Source organism: Haemaphysalis longicornis, unplaced genomic scaffold (assembly GCF_048455015.1).
Source record: "Haemaphysalis longicornis isolate Haplotype H1 unplaced genomic scaffold, Haemaphysalis longicornis Haplotype H1 scaffold_6, whole genome shotgun sequence".
NCBI classification, from domain to species: Eukaryota; Metazoa; Arthropoda; class Arachnida; order Ixodida; family Ixodidae; genus Haemaphysalis; species Haemaphysalis longicornis.
In genome coordinates this window covers 54456517-54469813 of record NW_027526407.1, presented here as the reverse complement: position 1 = coordinate 54469813, position 13297 = coordinate 54456517, and the positions used below count along the sequence as shown (strand labels likewise).

General features: G+C 45.3%; 1 protein-coding gene across 1 annotated transcript; it reads left to right on the top strand.

Moving 5' to 3' along the window:
* Positions 1–746: 746 nt before the first annotated feature.
* LOC144142705 (uncharacterized) lies at positions 747–10289 on the top strand. Its single transcript, XM_077674373.1, has 3 exons — positions 747–1467; positions 1961–2069; positions 2705–10289. Exons 1-3 carry the CDS (start codon positions 1187–1189, stop codon positions 3572–3574), a joined length of 1260 nt encoding a protein of 419 aa, XP_077530499.1. The 5' UTR covers positions 747–1186; the 3' UTR covers positions 3575–10289.
* Positions 10290–13297: the final 3008 nt, after the last annotated feature.

Sequence of the window (13297 nt, the reverse complement as noted above, 5' to 3'; positions counted from 1 at the left end):
CAATATAATTTTCCAAAATGACAAATTGAGGAGACCGAAAGATAACGCACCGTTTTCCAATATTCTTTGCACAAATCAGTCGCCGTCTGATCCCCGCAAAATGGGGACGCGCAAGAGGACCGAAACCCGGGGAGATCTAGAGCTGAAACTTCATTGTGGCACAAAAAACCGCCCTAACACTTTTCTGTCTAGTTGCCCATCAATTAATGAGGCTCGTCTATCGATGCAATTACCGCGATTTTCCAAGCCAATGGGCGGGCCGTGGCTCACGTGTTCGTGAAAGATTTATGCGGAACCCCGTTCGTGTAGTTTCCGAAATCTCTGTTTCAAGTCACCTAGCGATGCGCATACACGGCCCTACAAAAAGGAATGCAAAGCATGTTTGCAATGCTCAACGCTGTAGTAACGGAATTTCTACGCACTGCGTTAATTCGTTTAAAGCAATAATTAGGCTCGTGTTAATTAAAACATAAGCGCCCTTCACTCATCACCAAGAACCATCAGTCGCAAATGGCGACGATAGCTTTGAAGGGTTTAGACGCTGCCCGCAGCACAAAGGCGGTCCCTTTCAGCATTCCGACATCAATCGATTAAACCGGGCGCGCCTTGCGATGAGGAGTTCTAATTGAATCGCCAAGCTTTTCGTCTGATTTCACATTTGTCTACTTCGTTTCGGTTTCGTTTTGGCTTCTTCATAGAAGTGGCAGCGCGGTCGGCATCCTCCCAAGATCCCCGCCGCGTTCCCTAACTTCCCCGCGGCTCTCGCAATCCGAAAAATCGAAGGCGCAAATTAGCGCGGCGCCGGAGCAAGTCGCAAGCAGCACCGCCAAAGCACAAAAACACAAAAAAATTTCCCGTTCAGAGCGGACGCGATTAGAATGCAAAAGCCCGACATTGCCGTAACAACGCCGCGTTCACGGGGTCCTAGCCCTGAGAGCAGAAGCTGCCCTCTCATTGGACTGTCCAAACAACAAGCAGTGACGTCGCCTAATCACGTGACCAGTATCATCCAATCGCCGAAGCGAAAAGCGACGACGTCACGGCACAAGGCTGCGCGACGAAAACGGAGGGTTTGGAAGAGGGGGTCTCGCAGGGTTTGGCCGCTCCGCGCTGGCGGAGGGGGGGATGCGTGCAAAAAAACGCTCCGGCCGTGGTGTTGACGCCGCCGGGAGTTTACGTGAAAAAGATGGCCGCCGACGTTACTTTCTTCGTCGGCGAGGAGTTCACGTCGTTCACCGAGCTGCACCGGCGAATTCAGTCGTTCCAGCTACGCAACTCGGTTCAACTCTACATTCGCAGCTCGCGCAAGATCCAGGCCGCCCAGGTTCGCTCGACAGACGGCTACAATCCCGAGCTCAAGTTTGCCGAAATCTACTACGCCTGTGTCCGCGGCGGCCGCAAGTTCCAGTCGCGCGGAAGCAGTTCGTCTTCAGCGGCTCGCCACTACGGCAGGGCCGAAGCGTCGAGGTGAGCGGACTTCTCCTAACGCGGTCGCTGGTAGCGCGCGGAGCAGCTGATAAAGGAACTGGAGAGGCTACCGATGATGCGGGGATGTCGGGGGAAGCGAAAGTGATGCCCCTCGCGCTTGCATCTTCCGCCGTCACGTACGGCGGGGTCGGGTTTCAGCGTAGCGGAGTTAGCGGCCAGAACCGGTCGCCCGTTCCCTCTCCGCCGGTTAGGTTATGGCGCCGTTTCAATCCGTGCGATAGCAGCTCCGAGATTCTTAGCTGTCGATGTAATTGATTGCGGCTTCACATCGCTGAATTTGGTTTTTGTGCAGGGATCGTGTTATGAGCGTGCGGCCAAGTCTGGGTTTTCCGCCACAATTGCGTTTTGGGCTGGGAACGATCGCCTTGCTTGTCCATTGCTTTGAAGAGCTTTGTTTGCAATGTGTGGAGGTGAGAGTGTAGCGTTTTTGAGCTTGTGCGTGAACGGAGTTCCTGCGCCGTGTGTCTTTCAGTTTGCGTCAGATCAACTGCCCTTTCCACATAAAGATACGCTGCACGAGAGATGGTCAGAAGCTCTACATCAAGGACTTCAACTCGTCGCATAATCATGGGACAACTGAGGTGCGTATTTCTCTATCTCTTGCTCGGCTGATGAGCGAGATTTTTGTTCTGACATCATACAGACGCATGGTGCTTGCAGAATATAGCAGTCAAGGGCTTTGTATGCATGCATCAGCATTTTAGTTGAATGATGGTTCGAAAATGATTGGGAATCATCCATAACAAGATTTCATGTGAGTGCATGGGACGTCGAACAGTTGCTTAATAAAATTATTTTAAACAAATAATGTGTCTTACGAATTTTTCTTGTTTCTCGGATGGCAAAAGCTCCCAAGCCTTTTTTTAATGTGTGTGAACAGCTCAGGAACAGGGGTTTTCGACGGCATTATAGTTTATACTTGCCCCATGTGCCCACCATAGATTTGTCACAGCCAAAGTTCTTAGTGCCATTTGAGTTAGCGCCACTTATATGTTGTTTTGAGAGAGCTGCCAACCGTCAGAATATAGATTACTATAAATTACGCTTCTGAATGGTGGATGAAGAAACACTGCCTAAAATGATAAGCAAAAAGTGAAACACTTTTCTTTTGAACTACTACTTTTTTTTTCTGAATTTTTTTACCCGCAGTTTCTACGTTATAATTCCCTGCACACTGTCTTAACACCACTCCAACATTCGCACCTTCTCGTTGCAGCAAGACGCCGTCCTGTCCCGAAGCCGCACCCGTCACTACTGGCCAAACAGCCAGTCGGACACGCCGCCGCCACCACCGCCCTCATCGCAGCCTACCTCCACTCTACTCGTGTCGAGGCCCAAGGCCAGCATCATCACGACCATCGCCTCCAAGGACTGCCAGCGGCAGGCCTCACTATCGTCCGACCACACACTTCCCAAAGACCCCGTCCTTTTCCAGCTGCTGAGCTCCCCGCAGCCGTCATCTCTCACCTTCCAGAACCTCCTGATCGTGCCAAAAGGGGAAGGCCCAGGGGGAAGCCTTGCGGGGCACCCCACCATCGTCTTCCAACCCGGCTCCAGCCTCACCCACCACGAGAAGGACGAGGCCACCGTGAAAGAAGAGCAGAGCGACAGCGCCGACTGTGACACGTACCTCGAACCGGAGTGCATTCTGCAGTACGACGAGGACAAGTGCTTCGAGCCGTGCATCGTCGACAACGGCACGGATGGAAAGGCCTCGGATGGCGGTCCGAGCCTGCGGCTCGCTTCCACCGGTCCGAACCCTGCCCGTCTGCACACCTACGGTCCGCACAGCAGCACTAATGGTGGGACAGAGTCCGGAAAGGTTCTGCAGGCGCTCAAGGCGGTGTTGAACGGTGACCGTAGCGGAGCAGGGGGGAAGCACGTCCTTGGAAGTGAGGCGACGGTGGAACGCTACATGGTGGGCCGTTCCGACATCGAAGCGCTGACTCGGTTCTGCAGCCAGTGCGGTGCGAGAGCCCTGGAAATGCGGAGCGAGAACCAGAAGGACGGCTCACTCCTGGTTGCATCCGTCTGCAAGGGTGGCCATCGAGTGGAGTGGAGGTTTCAACGTCTGGTTGTGTCCTAGGTGTTTGTAAGCGACGCGCGTATCTTTTCTACCGTACGTGTACCATCCGACTCTCATGGACCCGCGGATGACAGGCATTTTTTTTGGCGGTTCCTTCCGTGTTGCGCTGACGAGGTGTTGATTGTGTGGCTGCATTGTAGCTGTCCTTCGTGGTGTCAACTTTTCCATTTGCTCTGCCTCCTAGCTACCGTTGTTTGTAACTAACAGCTCCGGATCCTCTTTCGGTTGTGCCGAAGCTGTGCTTGTGTTAGCGAAGTGTGATTTTGGAAAGTGCCATCTCTCATGCCGTAGTCGTAAACTGTGAATTGTGTGCCATCTGCATGTGTGTCGCTTGCGGCGTTGCACTGTTTGTAATCAACTGCCCTTAGGCCTAGCGTGCAAAGCCCCAAGATTTCGATACTGCAGATGTATTTATTGCTGGCGTTCGTTAGGTTGTAGGTTGTGTGATAACTCTCGAGTGAAAGGATCTTGCTGTCATCTTTTATTTTTCGTTGTTGGTAAGGAACACATCAGAGTCACACCTCCGTGCACGAGCAAAATATGTGACTCTTAATATCAAGCTCAACTGCTGAGTTTATTCGCAGCTTGAGAAGATGGCGCCATTGCGTTCTCTCATCTCCATTTCAACCTCTTTAAACTAAACGCACCTGTTTTATTTTTTGGCACAAAGAGAATGTTTATGCAGCTTGACGTGTCTGGTTAAAGTTTTTTTAGCCAGTATGTTACGCAAATGTGAGTGTAATAAATGTGCCTATTTATTATTTTATTTATTCACTTAGTCGTCTACGAAGCCAAAGATCTGCTGCGAGCTGCTGCATTTTCGAAAATACAGTGTAATAGCAGTGTACAATAAATTCATTTTTTTTTGTACACATGTACTGTGGGGATAGGCTGGCAGCCATAGACATGCTCGAAAGCCCCTTTGCTTTCTTTTCTTGCCATATATGCCTGCAACTAACTTTCCTGTATTTCGTTGCTCTTAGCAGATATTTTGCCCACATCTCATTTGTTTCTGGGTCCTAGAAACGCTCCATCATTTCCTATTGACAGTGAATGACCAGCATCTTGGGTGTGTTATTTATGCCACAGATTGTGCGGTAACATTTGTTACATTTGAAGCAGCTAGAATAGTACCCGATTGTTTGATGCCTCCCCCTAACGGAGCTCATTATGTTGAGCTCATTATTTTCCTTCTAATTTCTCTGATGAGACCAACTTCAAGAATGCTTTTACAAGTTCACAAAACGTGTAGTGTGGGACAGTGTTACGTCTTCACGTTTTTAAATTTTGTGTGCGCAGTGCACATCACTTTTACAGCATGAAACCTTTTTTTTTTCTTGTCTTTATCATCGCCGACTGGGCTAGTAGTATCTGAGAATGCGCTTTAGAAATAACACGTTCGTTGAGGGCAATTTTGTGGTATTGTGGGCTGCCATTTGACCCACATGTGGGAACTGGGATGGCGTTAGATGGAAATTCACCAGGTCTGCCAATTTTTTTAAGTGTGCAGAAATTGCCACTGAAGCATAATTCACACAGTTTGGGAAAATTTGGCCAGAACACTCGGAGGATGAGAACTGAGAGAGAATTTGTTCATGCTTTGTGTCCTATGTTGACACTGTGCATACGTAAATGTGTACTGTTTTCAGGATAGGCACATGGTTACACCTTTCATGTGTATGTTGTGTAAACGGAAGTTTGGGGGGGGGGGCCGGGTTCATCGACAAAGGGAAATCTGTTTGCTTTCTCACAAGTGAACTCTAGGCTTTTGGTGATTCCACATAATCATTTGGTCCATACGGTGATCGGAGCGTTCACAACACGCCTTCGATCTTTGTGATTGTTGCCGATACTGATCTCTGAGTGTGGTCTTTCTTCTACTCCCATGTGCGTTCTTGGCCATATCCTAGTCTGAATCTCATGACCTTTTGTCGTTTGAAGCAAGTGCATCCTGTCACGCATGCTGTTTTGGCGCTGTGTGCGTGATTTATGCAAAGGCCAACCAGGGACAAATGCCGTTTGTCACAATTTTTTTTCCTTAGCGTTCCCTTGAACTTGTAAACAAGCATGTCTTTTTGGTGTGATGTTGGCCAAGGGAAAAAAAAGGCAAGGTTTGGAGGTAATTTAGTGATCCATGCTTCGTTACATTAACTTCAATTTAGTACATATTTAATGGACTCTAATTAATTAAAGGGGCCATGAAGATAAAATACAACTTTGTTAGGCCTGGATGTTAAGCCTTTGGCAACTTGGTCAGCTCCGTTCCGGCAGTGAAAGTCATTTTTATTTGACCGAAAAAAAATGCAAAAAATATTGAAAAACTTCAAAATTTCGTGCTACAGTGACAATGTAGGCAGGAGTGACATAATTAAGGCCACTACTAAAAGAAAGCCTCTTCACTCAATGTGAAAGCTATCGGAAGTGCAGAGCAGTGATTCACCATAAGGGGCTGTAGCGCCGTTATCGGCTCACTGCTACCACCCCATGCAATTCAAATTTCCCGCCTTTGCAGTGCTCGTGTGCCCTCTGCCTAAATCTGCGCCAGCGGGAGTTCTGTTCTTTTTGTGCTTGCTTTTCCTCTCGTATGTGCCGGCGTCGCACTGCCACTTTTTTTTGCTTACTGTCGTAAAAACCAACCAACGAGCGTTCCTAACTGAACGAACGCGGGCGCTGCCGGTTAATTACGCATATTTTGCCTCAAGTGTACCTACAGTTTTCTTTGCACTAAACAACGGGGGAGATGTATGACAAGCGCCAGCAGTTCACGAGTTCCGCTTGGCTTTCGAAGCCTCTGTGAGACGCCGCGACGACAGAACGCCCTGTGGCTCTACTTGGGTCCAGCGAGCGGGCTATGACAACAAGGCAAGCCCCTAAAGTGCTCTGCACTTAAAACAGTTATCAGTCTGTTAACTGCACATTGTCGTTTAAGGGATATGATCAAGTGGAACTAAGGGCCTTACTACAATCGCCCAGTCATGTTTTTTGGTGGTGGCGGCAGCCAATTGCACAAACAAGATTCTTTGACAACATAGAGAAATCGCTGGAGAATGCCTGGGGAGTCGCCACTAAGTAATATGTGTTGTTTAATATCTCTATTTCTTTGAAGTTTGCGATAAAATTGGTATCACTGTTATCGGGGCAGAGCAGTCTTCTTAATGAACCCGACTTGTATTTTTCCTTCATGACCCCTTTAAAATTAGCACACACTCCGCTATACGTTATTTAACTGCGATGCAACGAGTGTCGCATTGCAACAAATCGTGGCACATTTTTTTTTGGCTGTATTAGACGGACATCGTTGTAGCTTCACAATTTTTACTGCACAATGCTGTGAATGTCGATTTTAACCTTGGCTCGACTCAAACCAGTTTTGGGTTTCTAGGTTCATTTGTGTGGACCCGTTTTTTTAAAATTTCGCTGTTTTAAATGCCAGTATGACTGCATTCATTGTGCTGTTTTAATAGTTTGTGTTGTGATTTTTATTCTCGCATTTAGGCCTCCTTAAAACTGTGTTTTTGTTGTCTGCGTGCCTCTGGGCACCTTTTAGCAGCCAAGTCATGTTCACGGGAGAAAATTTATTTGACTGATTGATTTTAGGGTTTAACGCGCCGACACAGCGCAGGCGATGAGGCGTGCCGTAGTGGAGGACTCCGGATTAATTTTGACCACCTGGGGATCTTTAACGTGCGCTGAAATCTCATACACACGCCCGTTTTTGCGAATAGAAAATTTAAGCATGTTTACATAGTCTCTAACTGCAAATAAAAATGTGTATTGGACGACAAAGATAATCCCATTCAGCAAAGTCTGGTCTCCCAGACTACAGCTACAGCATTTGCCTGCGGCTTTCTAGAATAAGAAGAGCCCACCCACTTCGTTTTTGTCTTATTTTATTAATTTCTCAGTTCGAAAAAATGTTTCTACAATGCAGCCTGTGAATCTGCCAGCAGGTAACTCTGTGAGCAAGCCTTGATTTTTTTATTCTTGCTGCTAGTCGAACATGCGTTAGTACTCCACCTTAATGCAGCCCTGCTTCCTGAAAGCTTTCATGTAAACTTGCTGGCGTATTTGTTTATATTGCAATGTGAAAATTTGGCTGAGTTGGTGATACATGTTGAACCACAGCGCAAATGACAAGACACAGGACTATAGCAAGAGGACGACGGCAAGCGCTTCGTGTGTCCCCTTGCTATCGTCCTGTGTCTTGTCATTTGCGCTGTGTTTCAACAACATCAACGTGTTTAGATTGTTTCTTTTCTTGCTGTCTGCGGTTAGATCTCTGCACCATCAACAACGTGTGTATGATGTTGGTATGTTTCGTAGGTACTGAAATTGTCACCCGTATTGCGCACACGTCTATGCTGCAATGCGCTGTCAAAATGCAGCGCTGTTCATTGCTTTATTAGATTGAGGTGTTTTTTCTCTCAATTTCAGTATTTTTGCAGCATTGGATTGAAAGTGTTTTTTTCTATTCGCACCAAACATCCTTCGCTTGCGCTGAGTCAGTGTACTGCATTCATGCCGAGAAAAATATTTACTTGTTGTCTTCTAAACGTGATTGAGTGTTTTGGCTGTCAAAGACGGCGCTGCATTTGTGATTAGGGGTTAGCAAAAACCTGCTCAAATACTTTGCTCGCATTGCTATGTTAAATTTTCTTTTAAGAATAAGTAGTACCGAAGCAACTCAAGCTGTTTTGACGTTCGGCCGGAAGTGTGCGTTTCTGCAGCAGCTTCAGGCTCTTCTCATTGGAGGGCTCACAGAGATCGTACGTTCGTTACAAAGGCCCGTTTTTATCCTTTGTGTTGTACTCATTTTGAAACTATATTCAGATAGTGTCTATGCACTTTATTTAAAGTGAGACATTCTAGTCATGTTCCCAAATGACGTTGTGCCATTGATTGACATGTTTATCGCAGTTTTGGTGGCTGTAATTTTTTTTAACAATTTTATTGACTGTGGAGAATCCAAAGAGTCGTTAATAATTACCAAAGGGCCATTACGTGTGATGGTTAGTGAACTCGGTAATTGGCCAAACTAATCAACCCCACCCACCATTACTGATTGCCAAATGTTTTAGTATTCTCAATGTGTTTTAAAGGGACCATGCAGACAAATAACAAGTTTGGTTCATTTGAAAGATTGCCTCGCTATAACCATACTGACACCACTTTTAAGGTACACATTACTTAAATAAGCTATGTAATTAGGAAAAAAGGGAACGCCCATGCGACCCACCAGTTCATTTCCCACACTGGAACCTATGATGTCATATGCCCAGCTGTGCGATTGGCTGAGGCCGGCAAAAGCAAACGCAAATTAGGCACGGCTTATAAGCTTGCCGAACGAGCTGTTTTCGCTTGAATGTAATGCATATTCATTTTACAGCAGTAAGAATGCTGGGGTAAACAATGAAAGTTACGAAAATACACGTAAGAGTAGAAGTACTGATGCGCACTACTGTTGGTACTGGGCGCACTGTGCTTGTTTTAGCTGCACAGCAGTCTGCTGCTTTGCAGTTGTCTTACACGACACTGGCTAATTGGCGTAAGTGACGTCTTACGTGACCCTGTTTGTCGAGCATACCCCATGTTTCACGAAACGATTACTTTCTACAGTAACAAAAACGAGCCAGGTTCAAATACGGTAAAAAACAAACCAACGGCGGACAGTGGTCCGTGGTTGAGTATGGTAGTGCCATCTGGGAGGAGCGACGGCAAGCAAGGTTGCAGAGCCGAATGACGCAGTGGAAGTTCATTTGTATACGCGCACTTATGACTTCATTGCTGACGTCCCGAAAGCACACGATTTGGCGGAAGAATCAAAATGTTAACCTAAATTGATTAATTTTTTCGTGAACACTGCATCATTTGCTTCCGGACAAGTGCTGGGGGCACCATAAAACACGAAATCTTTCGAATAAAACCAACTTGTATTTTGCCTGCTTGGCCCCTCTAAGGAGTCAACTGCGCATGCTATATCGAAGTGAATATGATATTTTGCTGAGTTAATCCTTGGCTTGGCTACACATTCTGATGTGGTATCTTAAGAAGTGAAGTGTGTCAAGGATGAAGTTACATTATTTCACCATCTTGACTGCCTACGTAGTTTGTCTCAGATATTCGAAATTTAGTGGGACTGTGAGTACAGCTGCATACTTTGAAGTCTAACCGGACTGTGTATTACTGAAGGGTCAATGCTGTTTTTTTTTTTTTTTTTTTGCATCTTGTGTGTTGTATGTTCCACCTTTGATGTGAACACTCGTGTCTGCAGTATGGTCGAAGCTCTTTCAGCTGTAGTTCCAGTTGCGTTGTACGATACAACTCTGGCATGCTTTTGAAAAAACAGGCCCACCGAATACGCGTGGAAAATAAAGATACTGTACGCCAATTGGCACGGGTGAGGTCAATGTTCTGCGTGGCAGCCGTCATTTGTCTGCTTGTCGATTGTTTTGGCTGTGTGTGTTTGTGTGAGCCCAGGAACTTAACGCAGATTTCGCTTGTTGACTAAGCACGCAACAAATAAAGCATTTCTAAACCCGCTGTACGTGGCCTTCACATGTTGCCGTTTCCTCTCACGTGAAGCATTTGTGCATGTGATGCCCCGCTGATGTGCCATTGACGCTTGTTAGGCTTAAGGGCACTCCGCTGATCGCGTTCCTGTGAGATTTATCATGATCCACGGGCTCGAAAAACATCGTGTACCAACGTGTAAAGTTTTACAAATGTCTAAAAATGTTTCTAACGGCATAGTTTGCTTCATTTAGAAATATATATATTATTTGATGAAATAAAAGCAAACAAGAAACACATTTTGGTGTCCCTAGCTTCCACTAGGTGGCACTCGCTGTGTTGCAAGTGAGAGTTGGTTTTTTATTTCAGTACAGAAGTGACGTATTCCTAAATTAAGTAAACTAGGCTGGTGTGATCATTTCTATGGATTTGCAAGTCTTTTCATATTGGCGCACGATGGTTCTTAAGCCCGTTGGTCGTGAAATAGTAAGTCGTGAAGGAATGTTCAGATGAGTCCCCCATGTAGCGGGACTTATCGCTAGTTGAATTCGTCGATGGAGCACAAGTTTTCCGAAAACTCGCCCATAGTATGGGGGATATGTTTACGTATATCATAAAACACAATAATGGGAGCTTTGATGTTTATGTAGCGTTATGCCTTAAATTATCAGTGTGAATAGTGTGGCCAACAGGTGGCGCACAAAATGGCGGCTCTGAAAATAAAAAATGAAACAACGCAGAGATTGAAGCCAGATTACTCCGGTATGGTCCTGTGAACAAAGTAAACTAATCGAGTTAATACAGTCGGGTGAACTTGGGCCTGGATTGGAATTGAATCCAGGGCCTACAGAATGTTGAATGGGCTCATATTCCCAGTGCCACGACGGCTTCAGCTCTACCTGATAGAATGTGAATTGAGTGATATCTTTGATAGCTTTGAAGCCTGTAATCGTGTTGTGCTGTCTCAACAGATGGCGCGTAGTACACACACAAACAGTGTGAACGCAGGTATGTGCTGGCTTGATGTTAGGCCTAACATGCTTTGAGCTGCACCGTTGTCGAATGGTAACTGTGGCGAGATGTGCAAGAACTTTGACGTTGCCTTGCACATAGTAAGGCTCAGTGTTATGACTACGTTGTGTCGAGCTTATGTAGATGCCTAACAATGGCAACTGGTTCTTAGTCTTAGTGTTGGAAAAAAGAACAAAGAGGCAAAAAGAAAAGGTATATGATAATCGCGGGACATGCTTGGCAGTCGGACACTCTTTCGCATTCACTACTTCATATGAAATGCTTAGGTATCTGATTTAATTTTTATTTAAATTTTTGTTCAGCCTTGAAGGCACAGAAGGGCAAGAAGGCAGAAATGCAAGGATCTTATTGATGTATCACACAAGGAACTTGCTAGAGGTGCTGACCACTGAAATCATGTACCGACACTGGCTGACTTGGCCTGTCAAAAGCTGAAAACCTCAATTTTAGTCGTACGGAAAAAAAAATGTGAAAAAGAAAAACAACTTTAACAGCCCTTTTGGCAACTTTCACTGCAGTTAGCAGTGAAACTGCGGATGTTAATTAGCATGAAGTTTAACCGAAAGCACTTCAAAGCCACTTCTAACTTAGGAAACGTTTTGCCGGTACTATATTTTCAAGAAGTGAAGGAAGTTGGAAACAGTGAAGTGCAAAATGATGTTCACAGCCAACTGATGTCTTGGGTCCAGGGATGAAGTAACCCGTTGCCTGGTTTCCTCCTGGCAGAATGGTGGGGCCATTGGGAACAATGTATTGACATAGTATTACCACTCTTGCCAAATGTGTACAAATGATAACAGAAAAGGGATGTTAGGGTACAGTTGCAAGCTATATTATGATGAGCTATATAGTTACACGACTTGGCTTACTGTCTCGCTTGTGGATTTGGAAATCCCACAAATATGAACACAAAATGCAATGAGGGTTTACACCAGGCAGGTATATTGCAGGCATCAAGACAAAGTACAAAGTTGCTTTGATTTGGCTGTTGCATGTTCCTGGGTGAGAATTTTAAAGTTTTTGCGGCAAGAGCAAACTCCTGTTTGAGGCATTCTATGTTATGTATTGTGGACGTATTAATGTTCAGAACTACTACGCCAAGTTCTTGCTGAAGACGTTTTTGCACGTTAAATGCTGGATGAAACAATTGACTTCTGAATGCTCCTGTGTTTTTGTGTTTAAAACAAGTATGAAGGACCGATTTTTTATGTATTATGATGATTTCCAGAAATAGGGTCTTCGAAAGAATTAAGTTGACGACAGTGAACGTGTCCAGATCAAAAGTAATGCAGCATCTAAAGTTACGTCCAACAAAACCCAAAATAAAAACTAAAGTTACCTTTGGCGTAACTTTACCCAAATGTTTTGTGTTTCGTCTAATGTAATCTGAAGTTGAAAAGTTACGTCCCACCATGCATGCGTTCGACGTAATCCACAGTAAAAATTATTCACGTCCGACGGAACACGAAATGGAATTTAATGTTACATTCTATGTAAGGTCAAGCAAAAGAAAGTTACGTGCTACGGAATGGGACTGCAGTTATGCCGCATGTAATCCATGCAACCTTTTTGCAATGGTATGTTTCACGGTACCTGATGTCAATTCAAACACAATGTTGAAACTGCAACCTACTGCCTGCTTTCGCATTGGTCAAGCAATCTGGAGTGCGTGCATCGTTCACTTGTGACTCCTGTAGCAAGGTAGGTTCGTATCCTGTCAGGTGTTGTGAGTTCTTTTTGTAATCAAGTTCTGTTATATGAATGCACTTGCATTTCTTTCCATATGCAACAGGTCCGATGTAATCCTGAGCAAAAAATTCGGGGCATGCCCGATGAAAACCCGAAATGCAAATTAAAGCTACGTTCAACGAAGGGTCAAGTAAAAAAAGGTTACGTCTTGTTGGAACTGAACTACAAATGTGTGTTAGAGTTGGAGACAGCTAGGCAGGTTGGAACGAGCTCATTATGTAACCTTTAAATGTGCAAAAGGACGAATACAAGCAGACGAGCACACTCTCACGACTAAATTTTTATTGAAAAGTCGGAGCATATATATATGGTTCCGTGGCACTTCACATGATGCTGCATGTAACTTTACAACAGAGAGCTCTCAAAAACCAAAGAAAAAAAACAAGGACGCTCATTTGTGTCGATCCTGTCTTATATTCGTTCCTTTACTCC